This window comes from Mustela lutreola, chromosome 6, assembly GCF_030435805.1.
Source record: "Mustela lutreola isolate mMusLut2 chromosome 6, mMusLut2.pri, whole genome shotgun sequence".
NCBI lineage: Eukaryota > Metazoa > Chordata > Mammalia > Carnivora > Mustelidae > Mustela > Mustela lutreola.
In genome coordinates, this window is record NC_081295.1 from 40663436 (window position 1) to 40689426 (window position 25991).

The 25991-nt window shown below is 48.3% G+C and overlaps 1 protein-coding gene across 9 annotated transcripts in view; it reads left to right on the plus strand.

Annotated features, from left to right (window-relative positions):
- BACH2 (BTB domain and CNC homolog 2) overlaps nucleotides 1–25309 on the plus strand; it is a 362193-nt gene extending 336884 nt beyond the window's left edge. For all 9 annotated transcript variants that reach the window (XM_059177074.1, XM_059177071.1, XM_059177080.1 and 6 more), the window contains 3 exons: nucleotides 2267–3859; nucleotides 14438–14644; nucleotides 18906–25309. In XM_059177074.1, coding sequence (XP_059033057.1) covers nucleotides 2267–3859; nucleotides 14438–14644; nucleotides 18906–19385 — 2280 coding nt within the window. In that variant the 3' untranslated portion in view covers nucleotides 19386–25309. The remainder of the gene's footprint in view (nucleotides 1–2266; nucleotides 3860–14437; nucleotides 14645–18905) is intronic.
- Nucleotides 25310–25991: the final 682 nt, after the last annotated feature.

Sequence of the window (25991 nt, forward strand, 5' to 3'; positions counted from 1 at the left end):
CTGGGAGCGGAGCAGAAAATGCTTCCTTATGGAGGGGTCAGCTGTGCCTCGATTTGGCCATCCTTCTCTTTGTGGCGAAGTCACATTACAGTGAAGAAATGGGTCATGTGACATTCCCATCGCGTCCTTTGGTCACTTGGAAATGGGTACTTCCTTGCTTTGCACTTCCTCGGAAAGGTTCCTGGGGAGAGAGTACCTAAAACAGATACAGTAGATACTGCATTTGCTGAGTCTATTACCATGTCAGCTTAGTAGGACACAGAGGTAGGTCAGATGAGCTCCCTTTCAATAGTGAGACAAATAAGGACTGTCCACTGCCCTGACTGGTTGGTTGGTGTGGATTAGTGGTCTTCACAGTGACTTGCTCCAAAAGTCATTTGAGGTGATAGTCACCGAACAGACCGTCTTGTTACTTTCAGAACACTGCAGTTGTATGCGAGGAGCGTAAGTGGGCTTCTGACATCTCAGTACCACACAGGCTTTTGTCAGGTGTGTGCCGCGTTAGAGACCCTAATCAGATGCAGAGTTATAAAGAGAAATGAAGCCGTTCGTGATCTGAAGGAGCTTGCTGTCTAGCGGTAGAAACAGACCCAATTAAGTGTAATAAAAGTGAGACGGCAGTGATTGCCCTTGTGGAGCTATAATGTGAGTCTGGCGGTCATGTTTTTCTGTTGTGTTCTTTTTTTAACCCAATATCTTGGGACTCATTATCTGACAGAGGTGGTTTTTTTTTTTTTTTTTTAATTTGGAATTTTATTTAAAGTCCTTCCGAAATACGAACCAATTAAAATCCATTCAGTTATATATCCAGGAAATTTCCCTTACTGGAAAGAATGCCGCATATAAAAATTGGTGCTGCTCTGAACAATCCAGGGCATTTTCCTCACACTAGCAATGGGGCTAAGAGGCCGGTATTGTATGTTGTAAGAGGTTGGGAGACCGCTCTGGGATAAGGCAGTGTCCAAGTTGAATCATGGGCAAGGGATAGAAGTTCCTACGAGAGTTTGGCTGTGTGTGCCGCTGTGAATTCATGTGAAAGTCAGCTGCAGAACTGGCCAGCTCACCTTGCTCTACACCTATGCCTTTAGCAGATATTTTGTAATAACTGCTCCTAGAGCTTCCAGCAAGGACCCCATGGTGGCTGCTTTCATTCAGTTTCTACCCATACTCCGCAGATCTGCCTTCCCTTTCGAAGGGGTCAGTGGTGTTTGCAAGAACCTAGAAGATGCATGTAGGTTTCCATATAGGGTGAGGAAGCCTGCCCTGAACCCCAGCAAGTTTAATCCACTTCCATCTGAGAGAAGAGTTGGCCTTAGGCAAGGCATCTCTTATTGTTTAAGTCACCCTCTGCGTGCATGGGGGTGTGTGCGGACACAAAGCCGTGCATAAATAGCACATTTTCAATCGATAAAATGTGAAGCGTGAGGAGCACATGACAGTAGCAGTCTGAGTCTCTGAAGATTTAGCAGGAAAGAAGGCAGCTGCATGGCAAAGCCCTTGCTCATAATTAGGGAAGGAACAGCCTGTGTCCAGGGCGGCTCAGCAGCTTCAACCATTTAAATGGCAGTCGGCCTGTTTAGTTCTGGAACCCCCGTTCTTTCTGGGCCAGCAGTTGATTTCGGGGTTGAGAATACTGCTCTGGATTATTGTCCTCTCTGAGGTATCCCTGTAAGATCAGGTAGGATGTGAGGACTGAAAAGTCCCATCTGGAAACCATGATGAATGAGAAACACAGCAGTTGCTTCCATGTCATTCTTTAACTTGTTAAGTGAAGGAAAACGGTTTTCCGACTCCTGCGGACTTTCAGGTCTTAACAGGCCATATTGCCAGGTTCGCAGTGGACAAGAAAAAACAGAACGCTTTCTTTGGCTCGAGCGAGCCTCAAGTGTCACGCCTCTCCTTACGAGAAGGGCTCTCCACGGGTGTGACTGGGAGAGGAGTTAACAGGCTTCCCATTGTTACCAGGTATTTTTGCCAGGATATTTCATTAGCGTCAACCCTGAGCCGGTTGTCACCTTGCGGAGCCACTGGACCCCGGTGATTTTCAGTGCCGTGTGCGGGGCGATGGAGTGCGGAGGCACGCACGAGACAGGCACTAATTACTGGAAGCGGAATCACTGCTGACCCAGTGCGGGATTAACTGCTCCTTTGCAGTCTTTATTCTGGGACATTAGCACTGTCTGGTTATCCCGCTTCAGTTGAGGGATTCGGGACAATAGCCATGCTGATGGTAGTAACGTCGGCAATTTCCCTGTTTGTTTTGCAGGTCACGGCCAGGGGCTTTGGGCCTCTGTTACAGTTTGCCTACACCGCCAAGCTGTTACTCAGCAGAGAAAACATCCGCGAGGTCATCCGCTGTGCCGAGTTCCTGCGCATGCATAACCTGGAGGACTCCTGCTTCAGCTTCCTGCAGACGCAGCTCCTGAACAGCGAGGATGGCCTGTTCGTGTGCCGGAAGGATGCTGCGTGCCCGCGCCCGCCCGAGGACCGCGAGGACTCCGCGGGAGACGAGGAGGAGGAAGAGGAGGAGACCATGGACTCCGAGACGGCCAAGATGGCCTGCCCCCGGGACCAGATGCTTCCAGAGCCCATCAGCTTTGAGGCCACCACCATCCCCGCAGCCGAGAAGGAGGAAGCGCTGCTGCCCGAGTCCGATGTGCCGGCCGACACCAAGGAGAGCTCCGAGAAGGACGCACTGACGCAGTACCCCAGATACAAGAAGTACCAGCTTGCATGTACCAAGAATGTCTATAACGCATCGTCACACAGTACCTCAGGTTTTGCAAGCACATTCGGTGAAGAGAACTCGAGCAACAGCCTCAAGCCGGGGCTTGCCGTGGGGCAGATTAAAAGTGAGCCGCCCAGTGAAGAGAACGAGGAGGAGAGCATCACGCTCTGCCTGTCCGGAGACGAGCCGGAAAGCAAGGACAGAGCCGGGGACCTCGAAATGGACCGGAAACAGCCCAGCCCCGCCCCCGGCCCCGCCCCCGCCGCCGGGGCCACCTGCCTGGAGAGATCCAGGAGCGTGTCCTCCCCCTCCTGTTTAAGGTCTCTGTTCAGCATAAAAAATAGTGTGGAGCTGTCTGGCTTGCCCAGTACCTCTCAGCAGCACTTTGCCAGGAGTTCGGCGTGCCCTTTTGACAAGGGGATCACTCAGGGTGACCTTAAAACTGACTATGCCCCTTTCCCGGGGAATTACGGACAGCCTCACCTGGGCCAGAAGGACGTGTCCAACTTCACCATGGGGTCGCCCCTCAAGGGCCCTGGGTTGGAGGCTCTCTGTAAACAGGAAGGAGAGCTGGACCGGAGAAGTGTGATCTTCTCCTCGAGCGCTTGTGACCAAGTGAGCACTGCGGTGCATTCGTATTCTGGGGTAAGCAGTTTGGACAAAGACCTCTCCGAGCCGGTGCCAAAGGGTCTGTGGGTGGGGGCTGGCCAGTCCCTCCCCAGCTCACAGGCCTACTCCCACGGTGGGCTGATGGCTGACCATTTGCCGGGAAGGATACGGCCCAACACTAGCTGCCCGGTGCCAATCAAAGTCTGCCCTCGCTCGCCCCCCTTGGAGACCAGGACCAGGACTTCCAGCTCATGCTCCTCCTATTCCTACGCAGAGGACGGGAGCGGGGGCTCGCCCTGCAGCCTCCCTCTCTGCGAGTTCTCCTCCTCGCCCTGTTCCCAGGGAGCCAGATTCCTAGCCACAGAACATCAGGAACCAGGCCTGATGGGAGATGGAATGTACAACCAAGTCCGACCCCAAATTAAATGTGAGCAGTCTTATGGAACCAACTCCAGCGACGAATCCGGATCGTTCTCGGAAGCAGACAGTGAGTCGTGTCCCGTGCAGGACAGGGGCCAGGAGGTAGGGAACCCGCATGAATTCAAGCATGTGATCCACTCTTGTGGTCCTTTATCTGGACTCTACCTGCTGCCCCACCGCTCCCAGATTCAAGGTTCCAGGAATGGGACTGCCTTCCCATCCACAGAGGCAGGATGTTTCAGTTGTTCCAAATTAGCCACTTTTGTGCTAGAAGGCACTTGAAGTTTGATCTAGGTTTTGGTACTCAACAAGCAGAGGCAAGCTGCTTACTATAAAACATTCAGTCCAATGAATGAAGGGTGTGTTGGGTCGGGTACCTCAGCTCTCCACCTTTCTCCTCCCTTTCTCCTTCTCCACCTGCTTTGAAAGGGTGCTGTACTCATCACCCTCCAGGGTGAAAGAAAACGGAGAATCACTTTCAAAATTGATTGATTGACACTAGACAAACCCACAATAGCAGGTGCTGGTGCAGCACCCCTTAAGGTTTCCTTGTCAGCAGGAGTCCCCGGGGCCATCCTTTGTCCATGGCAGTGCAGGCCACAAACCGCTCCCCCTCCATCACGGTCCCAGGACCCTGCAGAAGCACCCTGGTCAGCGTACCTAACTATGCAGTGGATCGTTTCCCGAGCTCCCTACTAATGATGAGAGGAGGAGTGGGGGTGAGTAGCTGTTTCTGCTCAGCCTGAAAGCAAAGTAACTTCTCATGCTCTATATCCCTCATACCAATGCTGGGAGACGGAGCGGGAACCCACCAACCACGTTTTGAGCAACACTCCCATGGCTGAGGAGAGAGAATAGACACCCCCTCCGCTTCCCTTTCCCCGCTGTAACATGAAAGACCCCTGCAAAGATCTGAGGGAATCTTGTGTCATGATCTGGTGTTGTCTGGCTGATTGACAAGGAGCCAACCTGAGATTGCCACCCGGGTCTCAGGCCCGCCTCGGGAGCAGCGGGAGCAGACGCGGCGAGAGGCCCCTGCTCAGAGCTGCTTGCCTGAAAACCGTAGGAGGAGAGAAGCCCAGCCCTCACTAGGCCAGCACCCTCCATCCGCTTCCACTCAGCCAGGACCTCGGCCCCTAGTAAAGCGGGGACGGTAACCCAACCAGACGGTAGAAATGCCGCACGGGGTTACGTGCCTTTTCACAGAGCCACGTGCAGGGGATTCAGCCTCTGTGAGATTGGCAAGAAGCACATGAGGTTTGAGTTAGGGCGTGTTTTGAAAGTAGATCCCAAAGCTCCCTGTGCCAACTGCAGAGATGCCCCGTGGTCATTTCCTGGTGTTGCTAGCGAGCCGCTCGGGCTGGTCTGTGACTGCCTGGGGGAAAATGGAGAGGACAGCCACGTACTGGAAGGATTTCATGTAGCTCAAAGAAATTATAAAGGAAATTTGAAGGGGAACTCTTCCTGTCTGAGTACACCCTGTCCCCTCGGGTTTGGGTTGTGCCTAGTGCCCCAGGCAGGTGGCATCTGTGCCCCCCTGAGCTGAGAGGACTTTTTGTGAAAACAGTGAAACCTTGTGCTCTCTCTTTCCTCACTCGTTTCCCTTCCTCTTATCATAACTAAGGTGAGGTTTTCTTTTTTTTTTTTCCCTGATATTGTTCCTAAGCACCCCTGATGCAGAAACCTAGTCCCTGGGTCAAGTTCATCAGCGTAATGATTTATCTTGCCGAGGAGTGGTGTCTGGAGAAAAGGACAAATGTCTTTGTCTTTGTTTCTACCCTAAGAGGAGCCTCCCACCAGTAAGCTGAAGGGGTTGTATTGTCATGACATTTGCATATGTTCAAGGAACTGTCAGTTTCTGATCATCTCCTTTTATCTCTCTCATATCCCAAAAGAGAGTTTAAAGTCACTCTCTTCAAATGAAATGCCACCAACAAGAACATGTGTGTTTTTCCTGGGGGTTTGGGCAACGTCACTTGTCTACCTTTAGAACGTCTCAATTCTAAACAAACCAGTCAAAAGGAAACTTCATTCAACCTATAAAAAATTTCATGAAAAATACCAGTGCTTTAAAAATATTTTTACTTTAGGGGTGCCTGGGTGGCTCAGTGGGCTGGGCCTCTGCCTTCAGCTCAGGTCATGATCCCAGGGTCCTGGTATAGAGCCCTGCGTCGGGCTCTCTGCTCAGCAGGGAACCTGCTTCCCCTCCTCTCTCTCTCTCTCTCTGCCTGCCTCTCTGCCTACTTATGATCTCTCTCTCTCTGTCAAATAAATAAATATAAATCTTTTAAAAAATTTTTTTTAAAAAATAAAAATATAAAAATATTTTTACTTAAACTTAAACAAAATAAATAAATAAAAATATTTTTAACTTAAAAAAATGCTCTTTGCATTTCTAAACACTGAAAGCAGGGACCTTTACCAGAGCTCTATACTGTTTCAAGAATCACATTTAGCCCCCCGCGGAAGGGCATTTTGGACAGGGTTGTTAGAATAAAGGTAAACTTCTTCCCAGTTTGACATTTTAGTTTTCCTAGAGTAGAGATTAGGTCTCAGAGACCCAGCATGACTGTTCCTCTTTGGGTTAATAATTTGCTTCCAGGCATTTCTTTGACCCCAGGGGAAGTATGGTCCCCAGTAATAACACTGAAGGCAAATCCTTTATTCACAAAGTGAACTGTGCCTTGTTTTCCTGAACTGGTCCAGAAAAGGCCAACCTCTGCTGGTCTGAGTCCTGCCCTGATCTGCTCTTCGGAGAAGGCCAGGTGACTCCCCTTCTGCATGAAGCCGAAGGAGACACTGGAGTCAGAAACCAGAGTTCTCCCCTCCGACCAGGCACCTGTCCAGGTGCTCCAGACAGACAGGCCGGGCTCCTTCCCAGCCTCTCTTCTCCACCTCAGTCAGGAGCCAAAATATTAGCTCAAAAGAAAATAGCAGCATTCCTAACAGCCGGTGAGGTGTCCTTGTTAACCATCTCGTCAGTTCTGACTTCTCTCATCCTTTTTCACAGGCCCCTAGCTTTGAAGAGAGCTTCAATGAGCACAGTATTATCCTTCCTCAACAATCAGCTCTTTAAAATTACTTTCTTCTTTGAAATAAACACCGCTTACCCAGCCCCTAACAGACCAAATTTTACAGGCTCTCTCTGTGCCTGCAACATCACACAATCACATATTCGCAACTCGGGGGGTTTGAGTTTTAGTTTAGTGGCATTGACTGCTGAACTAGCTTCCGTCACAGAGCTGTTCTACTGTGTGCATGCCTCTAGGTTCGTCACATCAGGTTAAATCATACGTCTTTAATATCCGCAGGCCCCACACAGCACAGATGATAGCTAACCATAGCTATCCTAGCTACCGTCTATCAAGTGACAGTCCAGCTGTTTGCAGTTTTCCCTTCTTACAAAAATTGCTGCAATAAACATTTTTGTGAACATACTCAGTAGTGGTGCTTTTATTTTTGTGGGTTAGAATCCCCTAAGTGGGTTAAAGGTGATGCTGATCTGTGAAATACTGCCTACTTCCCCAAAAAGTTGTATCCTTTAGCAATTTATGGATGTCCATTCCCCCCTGTTCTTGCCAGCACTGGCTGTTACCAGTCCTTTTAAATTTTGCCCATCTGCTGGGTAAAAGATAACAACTGACAAGGTTGACGTCTTTTTTCTTCTAAGTGTATGTGCCACTTTTATTTCCCTTTCTCGGACTTGCCACTTTACATCTTTGCCCATTTTTCTCTTGTGGTGTTCATCTTTAAATCAGTTTGTAGGATCCTTAGTCCCTAATACAGGAATATTAACCTTTTATTAGAAATGTTTCCCATATTTTCTCCTACTAGGTCTTTTTATTTATGGCATTTTTTCCCCATACTGAAATGTTTAAGTTTCATGCACTCAAGCTATCCATCTTTTTCTAAATGACTTTTGGGTTTGCTATATTACTTAAAAAATCAGTTTGGGAACTTTTATCTTACTTCCAATGGTGAAAAATATGAACAGGTCATATTAAGTAGAAAAAGTAACAAAACAGTATGTATAACAAGGTTCTAATTTGCTTCGTAAATATACATATGACTAAAAAGGCAGTATGGAGAGTAAGATAAAAATAGGAGGCAACATTGGGGAGGAATATAAGGAAAGTTTCATTCTGTGTACCTCTGTAATGTCTGAATTTTATGTATGTATATCTCACACAGAGTCATGATTTAATTGAGATACAATTCACACACCATAAAATTTACCTGTTAAAAGTGAATTATTCAGGGATTTTTCAGTGATTCACAAAGATGTGAACCATCTTCACTCTAATTCCAGGACATTCTAATCACCCCAAGAAGAAACACCATCCCCATTCGCAGGCGCTCCTCACTGTCCTTCCCAAACCCCAGGCAAACACTGATCTACCTTCTATCTCTAAAGACTTGCCTCTTCTGAACATTTCATAACAATGGGATCTTAGGCTGTGTGGCCTCTTGCGTCTGGCTTCTTTCACCGGGCATAATGTTTTTGAGGTTCATCCTTGCCACTGATGTACCAGCGGGTTCACCCTATATCGGTGAATTGTTCTTTTTTATCGCGGAACAATCGTCTACCCTGCGGACATAGTGCACTTTGTTGATCCGTTCATCGGCTGAAGGGCGTTTGTATGGTTTCCTCTTTTTGACTCTTATCATTGGTGTGTAGGTGTTTTGTAGACACAGTTTTTCGGTTCTCTTCATTATGTATGTAACAGTAGAATCGCTAACTCATGTGACAACAATATGTCTAACCTTTTGAGAAACTACCAGACTGTCTTCCAAGGTAATGGCCCCATTTGACATTCCCACCAGCAGTGCACAAGGGCTCCCATTTTGTTTTGTTTTGTTTTTGAGATTTTATTTATTTGACAGAGAGAGAGAGAGAGAGCACGAGTGGGGGAAGGGGCAGAGGGAGACGCAGACTCCCAGCTGAGCAGGGAACCTGATGCAGAACTTGATCCCAGGACCCTGGGACCATGACCGGAGCCAAATGCAGCCGATTAACAGACTGAGACACCCAGGCGCCCCCCATGCGTTCCCATTTCTCCATGCCCTCGCCAGCACTTGTTACTGTCCAGCTTTTTATTTTCACCATCCTAGTGCATGTGAAGTGGTACCTCATTTTGGTGTATAGGTTCATCTTTACAATGTGAAAATGATAGACAAGTCACAAGTATTTCCCAAGGAGTAACCTTCTTTGTGGGATGGTTTTCTACCACAAGCATTTCTAATTAATTGTAGGTTTTAGTAAGGAAGCACTAGAAAGACAATTTGCATGGCCAAAAGGATTGATGAGGTGGACCTGCTCTATTAACACATTTCATGTCAGGAGGGATAAAGCGTTCACGAGTGAGGATGTGTGTACGTTTGTGTTGATGCGTGTGTGGAAGCTCGGAGAAGTAATGTCTGACATGTAATAAAAGGGAAGAGCCGTGTCTGACTCTCACTCTTCCACCCACATGCCATCTTCCAGACATATGTTGTATGTAAAATTTTTATAGTCATTTTTTGTGGTTCATTGAATCAGGCATCTTTCTTAAAATGCCTCTGATTGGTCTGCTTAATAAAAAGAAAACTTCGCAAGGCAGCGTAGACGTCGGCCGCATTTCTAATTAGAACGACGCTCTTGTGTGGTCTAGAAAGATGTTCCCAGCATCTGGAATTCCAATGTGTACTCTGTCTGGAAGAAACCATGTGACAAAGAAAGATAGGGCTAATCAACAGAATTAATAATACCTCATATCTATCAGGCAGTTCGGACCTTTCAAAGCACTTTCTCCATCTGTTATCCAATTTTATTCTTCGGAGCCATCCTGTAAGTTAAGTAGGGCATCTATTATCTTCCTCTCTCACGGATCCTCAAAGAACTTCAGGACAGAGAGAATGAAAGACTGGCCTGAGGTCACACAGCTAATTAATAGCAGTACGACTAAATCCCAGGTGTCCTGCATTGTAAAGTGGACCATGAGAATAGTGAGTAGAAAGGACAATTTTGCAGGAAACGTTTCTTAGTGGAGATGGGTGATTCTGTCTCGGGCGTCCGTCTAGCACGGACCTGGCTGTCCGCCTGCCCCCAGCACTGAATCAGCAGCCCAGTGGGGTCTTGCTTCCTCCTGTGAGGAGGGACAGAGCTCCCAGGGTCTTATAAGAACACAGGTGTTAAGGGCATTGAGCCTCAGGGTACTGTTAGCATGATCCGACTCCCGCGGCTTCTATTCAACATCTGGTAACGAAACCAAGAACGGAGGTAGGAAAGAAGATTCGCAAACTGGCTTCGGCTGGGATTTCTAGAGGAAATGCTTGTCTTCAGCTTTTCCTGCAACCTTTGCATCTTTGTCCTTCTCCAGTAGCTCCCGTTCAGCAAACCGGCAGCTCCAGGCAAGTGAAATGTGGTAAGGGGCATGGTGATGTGTGGTCTGCTTACAACCCTATACAAAAGCTGCAGAGGAAACAGAGTCTCTGGGGAGTCCCTGGGAGCAAGACCGCCATTGTCTGAGGGGGGGGGATTTTTTCTCCTCTTTCGTCTCCTATTTGAATTTTCTGCAAGAAGTTATATTTCTTATGTAATTTTTAATGGTATTTTTGTTAAACTGGAAGCAAAGGGTCATTTTGGCTGCAGAGCAGTGTGGTTGTTGGTAAGGAGAGAAGTGGAACAACGGATCTCTGTGGCGCAGACAAGGCGCTGGCTCCCTAGGCTCCCGCAGCAACCCTGCCCAGGCCCTGGAGGAGGAGTATTTCAGTTTCACTTACCATCCAGATGCTACCACTTTCTCCCACCTTTTGCTGGCCCCTGGGGCCAGAGGTCCCTCAGCACCCTGCCGCAACCCCCTATTTCACCAGGTGCTCCTAAGCTGGAGCCCCCAGAAGGTCTAACCCCACTGTGGGCCCCATTTAGCAGTCTGGTCCTGGGACTGGGCAGGAAAGTCCTCTGTCCTGTTCTTCCAATCCTGCTCCAGAGGGCCGAGGAGAGAGACTAGCATATCAACGGTAGCCAACCATGCACAGGACCCTGTTGGTGCCCTTGCCTTGCTGACTCAGTGGCTGCGCCTGACTTTCGGAGTCCCAGCTGAAAACCGAAGTGGGGGTAGGGGGTACCGATGAGCAGCACCCGTGAGAAATCAGTACCCTCAGCCGCATGGGCCCTTCCCCTGCTGTGCGGCATGCTTAGCCTCAGATGCCTGATGGGCTTCGCCTCCTGTGGGTCTGTTAGCCGACAGCAGGTGCAGGCCAGCGTTCAGACAGGTGGTGGTGGGAGCCGGCAGGACGTTTCATCTTGTTAGGCTGAGTGTTTCGCACTGTTTCTGAGAGTCCAGTGACTGACAATGAAACCACTGCTGAGAAGTAAAACCCTGGAAGAAGAAGTGTGTGGAGGGGCAGTAAGTAAGATGGTAAGCCCTATAGGGCCTATTTGGGTTAGAAGAATTCTCCAGAAGAAGAGCCTCCACCCTCTTGAAGTGTTTGAACCTTCGAAGGCTGAGGTGCATTTGCTGACTTTTGAGCCCCGTTTGGGGAGTCTTGGGGGCCTGCAAGTTTGAGAATGGACTATTCTCCTTGCTCCATAAGGGGGTCTGTGGCTGCTCTTTATCTCCAGGGAAGATGTCCACTGACTTGGAACTTATGAGAAATGAGAAAGAGCCATGGCCAAGTTCACCATTGTTCCTTCCCAAGAACCCTTCAGGACTTCCTCTTGGTAGTCAGTGTAAGCTCTACCTTGTGAACAGAGCCTATTAGGAAGAAAAAGAGTGGTCAGCCGTTCAGTTTCTTTCCCATGGAAGAAGCTCTATAGCTGACTATTTTCTTTTCCTTTGACCTCTTTAAAAAGCAGATGGAGTTGCAACAGCTCTACCGAAACTTTATATGGCCTTTGCTTCAAGGACTTTGAAACGAGCTTTGTTGATTTTTCCTTTTCCTGTCAACCTCTGTTCTGTTTCCCTGGTGTTTCATATTTGCTGTCTGGATGATTTTAAATACAGTTGCTCTCGGTCTAGAAGGCCTTTTGACTTTCCCTGTGGCCCGAACCGTAGGTACATATTCTTTGGGAAGAGAAGTAAACAGGATTTAGAGCAGAAGCAGCCTTGCTTTTTGGTTGGCAGAAGGAGAGTCTACCCGAGGCCCCATGGTGCTGCAACCTCTGTGGGCAAACAAGGCTTCTGCCTGGTGTGGAAACGTCCGTGTCCCCGCCAGGCTGATCTCCATGTGAGTCAGGCACTGTCCAGGATTGGAGTGTCTGTTTGTTATCCAAAGGGTAGAAAAGGAAATCAAACATTCTTCGGATCATTATAAGCCCTGTGCAAACACAGCCCATGGACAAAGCCTGCTGGCTTTCCCTGGCTGACCGCCTTCAGCAGTGAGAGCAGGGCTGAGCTGAGTGTGGAGGAATGTGTGCTGTGGCGAGTTTGCTTTCTTGGGCCAAAATTGTACAGGTGTCATGGGACACAATTCACTGGGCAGAAGTTGAAAGTTGAATCAGAGCAGCCACTGGGAGCCCTCAGCAAATGTCACGTCCGGCAGGCTCAGAGCTATGAAGGAACCCGACAAAGCAATTGCATCCAGCCACAGAAAAGTCAAATGATCGTGCAGTGTGACTGCCTTTGTGACTGGGGATTAACTAGCCGTAAATGCTGGGATCTAGACCCGGCTTCCTGCATCTGATGCAATCAAAGCAAAAGCCTGAGCTCAGAATAGAGTATCTTCATCTGACTCCCTTGAGCAACGCAGACATAACACGGCAGCTGCTGAATATTAACGAGGGCTTGTTTTCTGCACCCGAAAATATTTTGATCAGTTAAACCTGGACCCTCCTGTTTTTCTGGTTTCCGGTTCACTGTGTCCCATTTGTTCTGTCTCCTAGAGCTGTGCTGTCCAGTGTAGCAGCCACACGCGGCTATCGAGCCCTAGAAATGTGCCTCGTTCTGAATTGTGCGAAGTGCAAAAAACGCTTCCAGTTTTGAGAATGTAGTGCCAAAAATGTAAACATCCCAATAATGTTTATATTAATTACATGTTGAAATGTTGTGGACCTATTGGACTCAACTAAATATACTATTAAAATGAATTTCAGTTGTTTCCTTTCACTCCCTTTAATGTGGCTGCTAGAAATGGGAAATCACAGCTCTTGTTTGCATTGGACAGCGCTGGGCGGGCACCTGAAGGAAGTGTAGGTTTATAGCGCCATCTGCTGGTCCACGGAAAGCAGACACTGATGTCAACAAGCGCTAAGTGAACGAGTCCCAGACATGGACACTTTGTTAGCCAAGCAACACGCAAACTTCCTTTTCTGAAACAGGACCAGAACCGAACCCCGAAGTCCCTGCATCACCAACAAGAGTCTTGGAGAGGGCAGTGCTGAAGATCCAGGCCTGTGCACTTGACAGAATATAAAGAGAACACAGATCCATCCCTCCAGAGACACATTTCCTCTCCTTGGATAATGCTTATTCGTCTTTGTCAAGGGTCTGGAAGTTGGAATCTTGCTGTTGACAGTATCTGCATCAGTTATCACCGCAGCATAACAAATGACCCCCAGACTCCGTGGCTTAACTCGGTTAAGACCTTTCTGTGGGGCAGGAACTCAGGACTGGCCCATCTTTGCACAGCCGGCTTGAATCCCTCATGAGGCTGAAGTCAGGGGCTGGGCCTTGCATCCATGGAGGTTTGACAGGGCCTGCAGAGTCCACGTCAGGGTGGTTCAAGCACTGACTGGCCAGCTAACGCTGGTTGCTGGCCTCAGGTCTCAGTTCTCCACAACTGGGGCCTGGGGCTGCCTGGGAGCCCTGTAGGCTGGCAGCCACATTCCTCCAGAGAGAGCAGCCTGAGAAGCCGAAGAGGAAGCTGCAGCCCCTTTTATGACCCAGCCTCAAGCCACATGCTGTGACTTCTACCGCATGGTGGTGATCCTGGGGCAGGAATGTGCATCCTGCTTTCAGACAAGGAAATGTCAATATCACGTTGGAAAAGAAAATGTGAGATGGGATGGCCATTGTAGTTTTGGAAAACACAGTCTGCCCCAAGTGTCCAATTGTGTAGAGTCCTGTGCAGTTCAGAAGCCTGCGCCATTCTGCAGATGAGGAGAGTGAGGCCCAGAGAAGTAAGGTAACTAGGCTGAGGTCTGGTGGAAGGACTAAAGCCCACATCCAAGTCCACCCCAGTGTAGACTTCCCGAGTTCTGCCGCTGCATCTCGTTATGCGTGTCACTGAAAATCACGCTGTTTTTTCGTCTTTCCAACCTCTTTGAGGTGTGTTGTGCTTTCCTTATTCAAGTGTTTCAGACAATTCCTTAGATGATGTCTGTCTATAAATTGTTCTCTTGCTGAGTTGAGGATCTACAGGAGTGGGTTTCAACTAACTATATAGCCTTTCTTACAAAATTGTAACAGTGAAAAAGTCCATATTTTCCACTATCTCCCATGCTGTTTGCTACAGAAATCCCAGGAGTGATAAACACATTATAATTTGTATGTTCACATTCTGTTTGACTCTCTAAATATGACATCTGATTTGTATCTAAGACAAGAAAGGATTAATCACCACTTGCTTTCAGTAGCTTCCATCCTACCTGGTCATCTTAAAAAGGAGGTTTTACTTTTATTTTTTTTTGGACGTTCTGCCCACTGGAATTCAAACTAACAACCAACTACCATAATCATATTCTGCTGTTCTTGGTTTCAGGTCAAACTTCCGTTTCCTGTAGATCAAATCACAGATCTTCCGAGGAATGATTTCCAGATGATGATTAAGATGCACAAGCTAACCTCAGAACAGTTAGAGTTCATTCACGACGTCCGGCGGCGCAGCAAGAACCGCATCGCGGCCCAGCGCTGCCGCAAGAGGAAACTGGACTGTATTCAGAATTTAGAATGTGAAATCCGCAAATTGGTGAGTTGATCTGTTCGTTGCTGTCAGCAACCTGGAGGGAGCAGAAATTGTGCAAGGCTGCGGTGATAAAGGCAAAAGACGCAGAGAAGGGCCACCATTCAGGGAGTTTTGAGTTTATTTTGAGACAAGTTTCTCCGCAAAAGTAAGAGCCTTCTATCTGCAGTTATGTGTGCCAGCATTGTCTACGTACCTTCAGCCTCCCTGGGGATAGAGGGAGTTACTAGTAGCTAACATTTATTGCATACATGTGTGGGCTGGGTATTATTCTCAGATGTCTTTATAAACGATCGCCTTTAATTCCCACATCCACCCTGTGACTTAGGTTCTGTTTTCCCTCCATTTACAGAGGAGGAAACGAGTGCAGAGAGATTTGCCAGCTCCCCACTACGTGGCAGAGCTTGAATGCAAACCCAGATCTTGTATGTTCACCACTGCTTTCTCCTGCCTTCCACAGGAGAGCGTAGAATCCAGATAGGACACCTGAAGTCCCTCGCAGCCCCAGGGTTCTTGATCACAATTCTGCCTCCAAGTGGCTTGCAACTCTTCCCTGGGCCTGAGAGTATTTTGTCTCAGGGAAAAAGCCCCCATCTCCCTCACTGAGACCTCAGTCTTCCCTCACTGAGACCTCAGTTCCCCCTTCCCCTTGGTGAGCAAGCTTAAGCTACAGGAAGTAAATCCAGGGCCCCTCGGGCTCCTGACTTAGCTTTGAAGGCAACCAGTGCAGTCTCATGCAGCTCGACCTTTCTGCTAGCCAAATACTGGAAACATCTTAGATGCTGGGTCCATTGTCAGGCTGAAGAAGAGAGAGGCCAGTGATGTGCTTATGATCTAAGCTCAGGTCCTCGGACTATACATGGTGATGCTTTGCGTCATGGTAGGCCACCATCCTGATGAGACCCTAAGAGCAAGATAAAGCATTTGAAAAATATGAGTAGGGGCGACTGGGTGGCTCAGTGGGTTAAGCCTCTGTCTTCGCCTCAAGTCATGATCTCAGGGTCCTCGGATCACGCCCCACATTGCATCGGGCTCTCTGCTCAGCAGGGATCCTGCTTCCCACCCCCACCCCCATCTGCCTCACTGCCTACTTGTGATCTCTGTCTGTCAAACAAATAAATCTTTAAAAAAGAAAAAAGAAGTATGAGTAAGTGTTACCTGTTTTCAAGGTAGTCTTGGACCTCAGGGTCTTTTTTCTTTTTAATTAACTCCCATCAAGCAGGGGAAACCTGCTCCTCACAGTGGCTTCGCTTGCCCGAAAAATAAAGCCCAAGCTTCCCAGCAAGACATCCATGCTTGCTCGTGCAAATTAGTCAATAATTACCTCCAGCATCACCTTCCACTCCTGTCCTCCAACTTGACCCCAATGTCCAGCACTTTGCACTTCCTGCTAGCCGCTGTTTCTGCTTCTGTCTGTGCCTCTGCTGTCTCCCCTCTACTTCGGACAGGCTTCAAACATTTTCTTTTCTGACTTCATCCTTCATCCTTTGAGAATCAAGTTACTGTCCCCTCTTGAGGAAACCCCTTTCCTGAGTCTCCGGTGAGGCTGAGCACCTACCCCAGGAGCCCAGATCTGACCTCTGGCTTCGTGGTTATCATAGCAGACTCGCCCCATCTAAGTGTGTGTCTGTCTCCCCAAGCCCTTGGCCCAAATGGTAGATTCCTCACAACAAAGACAGTGACCGGATCATCTCTCAGTCACACCAGTGCAGCCCCAGGAGGCCTCTCCGGAAATGTCTTTTGCCTTGAAATGTATTTGAAATTGTGACTGGGTTGGGGGATTACAAATCCCTTCTGTCGTTCAAATTTTTCTTTAATGTTGCTTTAACAGCAACAACAGTTTGCATGTAAGCGACGTAAGGAAGCAGGACATTGTGGCTGGTGAATATGGGTCTTCTAAAGCGTGCTGGGCCTCTGTGGGGACTCAGCAAGGCTGAGAGCCTGCGGAGTACAAGCACCAGGGCCTTGAACACACGTCCAGGGTCATTCCGCCCTGTGCCCCTCTCCAGGAAGTAGAACGATTCTTATCACCGGTGTTTAAGGAATGCCTGGTTTTATAATTAGAATTCTTTCAGTAAAACTTTGCAATACGGATAGTGAAGTCTAGTAACAATAAACAACAAATAATAGTCTAAAGCACACACCAGGCAGATATCTAAAGCACTTTGCTGACACTGTTCAGCTGAAAAACGGAGAGGTCACCTCCTACATCTCCACCCCCCAGTTTTGGGAACCCCTTCAGTAATAGTCCGCGTTTCCCCACGGACTGACAGACTCGTGTGCTCCTCAGTGTCCAACTGTCTTTCCTTAGAGCTTCACTGTAACCAGGGCCTGGGTTTATAACTACCTTTCCTGTGGAGAGCCAAAACGCTGTCCCCACGGCAGTTCATTCTCCTCGCGGGCTAAGAGTGGCCCGGGACCCTTGGGACCTCAGTAGGGGGGTTAGTGGCAGAATGGGGACTGAGATGACCCTCCTGGGCCTGGGTGGTGTGGCCTCCCAGCTGCAGGCCCCCAGGTTGCGCGGCCACAAACGTTAAGAGCTTTTTCACGAGGAGACCTCCCGGCTGCGCTTCGTTTCTTACCCACCGCCCTCTGGGCGCGCTGCGGTGCCCGCTCACCTGGTCCGGGGGCCCGGCTGGCGCTGGCGGGCGGGGACAGACCGGTCGCGTGGGCCCCGCGCGTCTCCAGCGCATGCGCAATGGCTCCCCACGCCCACGCTGCCTGCGGCACACCACTAAGCTCTTGCAAACTTGCATAATGTATTTCTCTCAACTTGCACTCGTACATCTGTTTATTTTTCATTTTTTAAAACATGTTTTCTTGATAAATTTATAAATATTTTAGCAGGTGCCCTTTCCCCGTGTAAATCTCTGTCTCCGGCACACACGCCCACGCTGCCTGCCAGATTGCGTTCGTGAGCAGCACGCGCAGCAGCCGTGTCGGAGCCCCCGCCTCCTGTGTCTGCTTCTCTCTCCTCCTTTCGCTCCCCCCTCAACCCCGCCCAGCGCCCTTCTCCCCTCCCTTCTGGGGGTGATGTCCGGTTGCCGCTTCTCTTGGCGTGCACCCCGTGTGCCTCCACATCTTCGCTCCTTGCGGAGAGAGTTGGGGTGACACCTCCACCAGCCTCCCCTCAGCAGCAAAACTCATCTCTCCGACGAGATGGTGGATTTTAGGGACATAAGAGCTTAGGTTCGATTTTCTTGGAGGACGACATCTCGGAACCCCGGGGTCGTGGGCTAGGGCTCGTCTCCGCACCTCGCGTGTGCCGGGAGACCCCGAGCCCCAGACGCGCTGCGCAGCCCCCTGTCCCCGAGAGGACCCGCTGTGTTCCGTCTGTCTGTCCGCCGCGGAGGCCGGAAAGCCTGCTGAGGTTTGAGTGAACCGTGGGAAATTGACCAGAGCCACTCTTTGTTGTTGTGATCTGTGTTGATTTGTTTTCAGTAGACTTCTTTTTAGAGAAGTTTTTGGTTCACCGCAAAATTGAATGCCCCTGCCCCCTGCCCCTACACACTCACCTCCTCCCGGTTATGGACACCTCCCACCTGACTGGGGGGAACCTGAATCCGCACAGGGTAATCACCGGAGCCCATCATTTGTGTCAGGCCTCACTCTTGGTGTGGTATGGTGTGCGGATTTGGACAGTGCATCCACAGAGACTGTACACTGAGTAATTTCACTCCCCTAAACGTGCTCGGTGCTCCACCTGTCCATCCCTCTCCCCCCGCCCCCTTCCCTGGCAACCACCGGGCTTCCCCCTGCCCCCGCCCCATTGCCTTTTCCCAAAATGTCATAAAGTTGGAATCGGCCAATTTCTGACTTTCAAAAATGGCAGCCTAATACACTGGGGGAGATTTTTCAACAACAACGTTTGGGACTGAGAGTTTTCTAACTGATGCTTTACAAACCCTCATTCAGGAAACCAGAGCCTGGAGGCCCTGCAGTCCTCTGGTTGGAGGGAATGTTGATGGTCGTTCGCCAGACCCGAGAGAGGGATGGAGAGCTGCCCGGGGAGGGGGCGGGGGGCGTCAGGCTCATGGCACACCTGGATAGGCTACTCGGATAGGAAACTCTTGACCAGGCTCCTTGGATACACGTCTTGTAGGTTCCTAGATCCCAGCCTCGTCCGTCATTCACGAGTGACTCTGTCATACCAAATGTAGGAATGGAAGCTGGAAATCCCCCAGAAACCAGGGCTTCTGTCTTCCCGTTCAGGTTTCATGGCCACCCCCCCTTTTTTTTTTTCTTTTCTTCTCCCTCTGTTGCCCAGGTGTGTGAGAAAGAGAAGCTGTTGTCAGAGAGGAACCAACTGAAAGCCTGCATGGGGGAGCTGCTGGACAACTTCTCCTGCCTTTCCCAGGAAGTCTGCCGCGACATCCAGAGCCCTGAGCAGATCCAGGCCCTGCACCGGTACTGCCCCGTCCTCAGACCCATGGGCCTCCCTACAGCCTCCAGTATTAACCCCGCACCCCTGGGCGTCGAGCAGAACCTGGCTGCCTCGCAGTGCGCCGTGGGGGAAGGCGCGCCCTGCTGCTTGGAGCCCGCGGCCGCTCAGCCCGGGCCTCCCTGGGCCCCTGGCGGCGCCCCGGAGAACTGTACTTCCAGGAGGCCGGAGGGCGCTGAGCCGGGAACCTTCTCAGAGAGGGCGCCTGCTCTGGAATCCAGGAGCCAGACGGTGACCGTGGACTTCTGCCAGGAGATGACTGATAAGTGTACGACCGACGAGCAGCCCAGGAAAGAGTACACCTAGTGACCCGGCCCGCCTCCCAGCTTTCCCACCTCGCCCACCTGGGTGTTCTAGGGTCAGCCTGCGGTGCTCTTCATCTGTTGTCTGGAAGAACCAAGAAGGAATTTGGTGCACACTACAGCGTTCTTAGCAGCAATACTGTTTCTAAGTATTCCCTCCTCTCTTCACGCAGGAGTGATACACAGTTCCCTTCACAATGGTGCTACCCCTTGCCCAGGCAAGGAAAGACGGCGGTGGTGACACTGCCTGTCTGTGGGTTAATTTCAGTCTCAACAGGGATAGACTATAACACCTCTAGGACCCAACCACGGATTTTTTTTCCCAGTGGCCCATGTCACAAACCCTATCTCAGGAATTTCTTCTGAATGTTCAATTTTTTTCATTGAAGACAGCTTCTATACACATCAAAGTTTTATAGCTAGACTGTACATATTATATATAATATATATATAAAATATATATATATATCCATATGCAAAAGTCCTGCATGCCTCAATTTTCTCATCCTAAAACTGGAAACTTCATTTCTCATTTATCAACAGGTTCCAACATTCCTCTTCTTTTGTCTCCAATGCTAGAACTAGTTTGGTAACTGTTAACATGGTCATTTTTCTTGCTTCACAGTTCAATTTCAATTTGTACTTATTTATGGAACAGAATTCAATGTTGGAAGCTTTTTTTTTTTTTTTTTTGAGGTTTTATTTCCGACCCTTTTTCTGTTGTTTGGTTTGCTTTGGGCACCGTCGGCCGGTGTCATCTGAGTGTCGTGGTTTGTTTTGTTGGTTTTTTTTATCTTGCAGATACTGTACAGTCATGGTCAACTTCGCCACTTGCACTGAGTTTTGGGTCAAACCTATTTTCTTAAATGAAGTTGTTATTACTTCAGTATAACTCAAGTATACTGTATATTCTTTGCTTTTAGTTGAAAAGTAAGACATTTTAGCTAATTAAAAAGCACTCAGGTGATAATTATGTAGGAAAAATAATCTTGCCAAATAATGATTCATCCTAGGATGTGTAGACAATAATCTGCTTGAATATTTTTATAATTCGCCTCCTCCCCACCTTTCCCGGAAGCAAAGTTTAGATGCAGAGAGTTCAGAGTTGATGCTGAATGTTCAGACTCCTAAGTGGGGAGAGAGTTTGGATGTCCACTCGAAAGTGCATCCAAACAGCAGGAACCCATGATTTTGTACCAGAACTGAGCAGGCATTGGCTCCTAAAAATCAACTTAGAACTGTTTTCTCACCCAGGGGGCGAGTCCCATTCATTTCAACCCATCCTTGGGCCTCTGCCTGCTCTTGGAAGGGCAGTGCAGGAGGAACTTCTTGGAAGGATTTGGCTGATCAGCCACCCCACTCCTGCCCCGCGCCCCTTCCCCTTCACAGGCCCCTTGCTCAGCTGGGTTCCCAGGACCTCTCCCTTGAGTGGGATTGAATCACAGCAGCTGGTGTTCTGCGTGTAAGCGGCGTCCTGGGTTAATGCAGCTCAGCCAGAGTAGGAGAGAGTGGGGGCACATGTGAGCCTGGGCTCCGTCCCTGATGCAAGCAAAAGCATTTCTTTCTCCCTCCCCTCTCCACATGCTTTGAGTTGAATTCTGGGGTTTTTCTGCTCGTCTCTTGTCTGAAGGCAGATTTCATTCTGAGGCTTTGGACACGATATGGCCAAGGAACCCTCCCTGCCCTGCCCCTTCCCCCACCACACACACACACACCTACCCTCACCTGATAATTTTCTTCTCTTGCTGCAAAACTGGTTGGCTTGCAACCCATAGAGAGCAGCTTTCCTTGGCTTTGGGGGCGTGCTGGCCCCCAGCCACGTTTACAGGAAGATGTGCCCAGACCCTGCCCCCAGCCTAAGAGGAGGAGGGGTCCCTCCATCCCTCCCTCCGGTGGGCCCTCCAGCCTGGCTGAGGGAAGAGTCCTGAAAGGTTTGATGTGGGGATGGGGTGGTGGGCAGTGGGGAGTAGATGGTTGACTTTGTTTCTTTATTTGTGCCATTGTTTGGACAATATTAAAGCTGCATGTAAAAGGGGAAATTAGTATATGATGTAGGCGAAAAGTGAAATCATAGTAACATATGTTTTAGTATTATTAACTTTTTTCTGTACAAATATTAGCGCTAAATGTTTAAATATGTATGAATGCCAGAAATTTGTTGGTTCATGCAGTAGGATAAAAAAAAAAGGCTTTTCTTTTCAAATAGTTCCGCTTTTAAAACCTGCCTCTGGGTTTCTGTTTCCCCTCATGTGCGTGTGTATGTGCGTGTGTTAGTCTGAGACAGATTCTGAGGCGGCTCAGAATTGGAGCTGCCTTTTTTTTTTGCGGTTGTTGGAATTTCTTGGCCTAGTGGAACGGTTCTGTGCTTCACAGTGGAGTTTGCCTTTGTGGAAAACTGGTGACAGCTGGAATTTAAATTCAATGTGAATCACGTGAGGCACCACAGGTCTGTGTTTTGGTGGTGGAGTCAGCCAACAGTATTTTGTTTTTAACTCTCTTGTTGCCTTTTTTAAGTGACCTCCTCTTCTTTTGGAAAAAAAAAGAATGTTTCCTGCTCGTCTCATCACCAGGTCCAAACCAGCCTGTTGGTGTGATCTACCCTGGTGACAGCTTGTGTGCAAACTGGTCATCTTGACCACATTCCGTTGGTCTCCCCCTCCCCCCCAGTCTGCTGTTTGGGCTGCATGCAGGCGCTATGGCCAAGTCCAGGTGGGGGAGGGGGTCTCCTGTTTTCCCTCCACCCTCTCTGCCCACATTCTCCGGCCATCACCACCGCCCCCTAAGCCCAGCTGCTTTTCTCTCTCTCCAGCAACCAAACTCCTGCTATGGGAACTGGTTAGAAACACTGCTTGAAAAACTCTTTCCATTTCTTAGAGATTTTTTTTTAACGACTTATGATTTTGTTCACTATGTACCATAAACAGTGACTGGCTTTGTGCAATTGTCTGTGTGACCCGTCTTGTCTCCTGCTACCCTGAACCACGTGTTCCTAAGAATTGTTTGCAGGTTGATTCAAAGGGAGGACTAGCTGGGGACCAGAATCCAAACTGCCTCAAGTGGAGTTTTAAAAAACCAGCCTGTCTCCTTAATGTGGGATCCCTTGGTGCAGTCTCTTTTATGAAAAGGAAAAGCGAGTTAAGAACAGGGAATAGTGTTGGCACAGCACGGTGACATGTAGTTGTGCTCTGAAGGGTCTTTCCTTATAAAAATAAAGGACCCTCCCACCGTGGACTGCTTAGGAAGATCCCTGCCATGGCCTAGTTGGGTCTCCAAATAGGTGGGCATGAGCTGTTGGGGCGGGGACCATGGCAGAGGCCCCATGGCTTGTTACCATGTGCCTGGATCTAGTCCTCCCCTTGGATCTGCCTGTGTCCTACTTGTGTGTCCAGACGACCTCACTTCATTCAGGTTGGTCAGGCTTTGGGCAGGTGAGTGCTTTGCTGTATGTGTTTGTTTCTCTGCGTTATCTGGGGGTGCCTTGAATAAAATCAGACTTCATTACGTACTGATTCTGGAACAAAACTGTTGCAAAAACAAAACAGAGCTGGCAAACTGACTAGGCCATCCTGCTATTTCGATTCCGGGTTCCCTCACAATGACTCAGGCGTCAGAGGTGATGCTGCAGTATAAAACATTATTTTGTATATTGTACAAGTAATTTATTAACTGTCTTTCTAAAAGTATGCTGCTTTTAAGATGCACTATGACTTTGGATTTAATCCTTGTATTGCTTTCCCAAGGAAGTAAAAAAAAAAAAAAAAAAAATGGCTAGCGATTAGAATGCCAACTGCCACTTCTCCTTAAAAAGGAGGCCAGGGACCAGCTCTAGGACTTGCACCAGCAAACTGCTAGAAATCAGGTGGCCACAATATGAAGTTCGAAGGTATTATCAGGAGATCTAGGGGTGCCTGGCTGGCTCAGCCAGTAAAGCACATGACTCGATCTTAGGGTTGTAAGTTCGAGCCCCACATAGAGATGACTTAAAATCTTCATTAAAAAAAAAAAAAAAAAAAAGGCCTAAACCTACACTTTCTTTATGAATGCCTTTAAAGAAAAAGAAACAAAGGTGTATAAACTATAAGCCTTTTAAGAAATCCCAGAGTCCTGTCCCTACATGCTGCTCCACATCCTGTAGAGTACAACCCTCTCAAAGTGGGTAGTGCCTACAAAGCTACTTGGCTACAAAAGACCTACCTAGCTAGATCTCCACATTCTACCCCATTGAAACGAGCAGCTGCTTAATCAATAATTGACTTTAACCTGCTCCCCTATGGCTTCTAGTTCGGGAGGAGTCGTAGACCAGGCAGGGAGCAGGCATCAAGTTTTGTCTTCAAAATACTATAAATAGACTGAGGGGCAGAATCTTTTTTTGTTGTTTTTTTCCTTTAAGAATAAAACTGTTCACTCAATCATAAGTTAGTATTTCTTCCCCAGACTGAGGATCTTGTTGTAGGCGCAGTTACTGGCGAGTCAGTCCACAGCGCAGTGCCCTGCGTGGAGTCCGTGTGCGTGCAGGACGTCCGTGTGTGTGGAGACAGTCTGTATGTTCTCAGTACCGCCTGAGCCATCTCCTGACCCAGGCATCAAAGACTGATGCTGCAGAACAGACGATATTTGTACACAGAGCTTGTGTGCAAATAGTATTTGTACATAGAAAGGACCTATTGTGGCAGATTGAAGATAAATTATTCAACCGACGGTGCAAAAACATTTCTTGCCAAGAAAAGGAAGTGTAAAGTATTTTCCTACACTCCACCCTGGGAGATAATATTTATATCAGATGAGTATCAGTGCATTTTAATTGTACTATGAACCTGAGGCTGCCGTTCTGTTGGTCGCAGAGGCCCACTTTGTCGCTTTGATTTCATGTTGTGACGTGGTGCATGCATCTCACTATCTAGCGATGGATAAACAACTCTGACTTTCACTTCATTCCCGTTTATTGACCTCAGCTCAAACAGTGGCCCTCCTTAGAAGCCGAAGGGCACCAAGACCATTCATTCAGTGCCAAGTGTTCCTGGGGGGCTGACTGGACACGCATGTGAGGAAAGAGGGAAGGGACGTGGACAAAGAGGGGCTTTCCTACCGATGATGCTAAGTCTCCTGCCAAAACATGTCTGCAGGCAGAGGGGGTGACCTCCACGGGGTCCTAATGGTGCATTTGGCGTGTGTGAATGATGGGATGCCCATTCACGCTCGGACCTAAAAGACCTGCCACTTCTAGCGAGTGACCAGGAAGATTCCAAATGCACTTGGGAGCTCCGGGTGCTGGTCAGACACACAGTGAGCCGTTCGAGGCAAGCACCAGCTTTTGCTCGTGAGGCCAGAAGGGCCTGGGAGAATTTGTTCCAGAACCAGTCTGATGCAAGTGCACCTCTAATATATGCCTTACAAACTCCAGAGGCCATATTCAAAACAGGGTCTTCTCAGTGTATGCAAGGGGCCGCAGCCCCTCTTCTCTTCCTCCCCAGGTCGAACAATACGGACAGTTTCACACATATCTACCTGTATAACCCTCTGTACCTCTCATAACTGCTCAACGACTGTAACAGGTTACATCAGGTGTTTTTCTACATACTTTTTACACAGATTCTATGCGATTAATGTAACTTAATGCATCATTTTATTGTACTAGTTCTTAGGCTTGTCTTTCTTTTTTTTTTCTAAGTGATTGTGGTTTTTGTTGTGGTTTTTAATTGTAAAAATGAAATGGCTGTTGATGCTTATTCTCTGTAACTAAGAATTTTTACCATTTGGGGGAAAACAAAACATTGCTATGAACTAATGAATTGAAACTTCATTTACTCATTGTAAATACACTATTGTGCAAAAAAAAAAAAAAAACTTTTTTCACTCAATTGAATTGCTAGTGTTAACTGAATTTTGTCTAGACACCATTTCTGTTGATGAAATAAAGACATATCATTACGCATTGTAAGCTGGTTTTCCCTGCCTCTGATCCCTGTGTTACAGATCACAGGGTTGGAGGCCTTAGGAAATCTCTTCTCCAAAAGAAGCTATGTGTCTTCCTCTAGCTTGGACCCTTACCTGCTATCTGATTAATCTGATTAGAGACGTAAAAAATGTGATCATGCTAATGTGACTTTTAAGTTTTAAAAAATTCCCAGTGCCTGTGAGAGCAGATAAAAAGGCATTAAACGTAATTTCCTGGCTTCAATGTTGTGCGATAGCTATGCCAAATGTCACCATTGAGGGCAGTTGGGTGAAGGGTATTGTTTCATACAAGAACATGTGAATCTACAATTATCTCAACATAATAGGTCTAATTTAAAACAGAAAGCTAGGGGCACCTGGCTCGCTCAGTCCGTGGAGTGTGTGACTCTTGGTAGGGGTTGTGAGTTTGAGCTCCATGTTGGGAGTAGAGGGAATGAGTAAATGAATGAATGAATGACTAAAACAGAAAGCTAAAAGAAACTAACCAGAGAGAAAGGGGCATTAAACCAACATCAACATACAATGATGAGTAGGGCAAGGAGTTTAGAATTGTGGCTAAGGGAGTAAATACATTAAACTAGAAAATGGTATTTGATCATTTGAGTCCTGGATTTTGATGTAAAGGGAAAGCGAAGTATTGAAGGGCAGGCAGGCT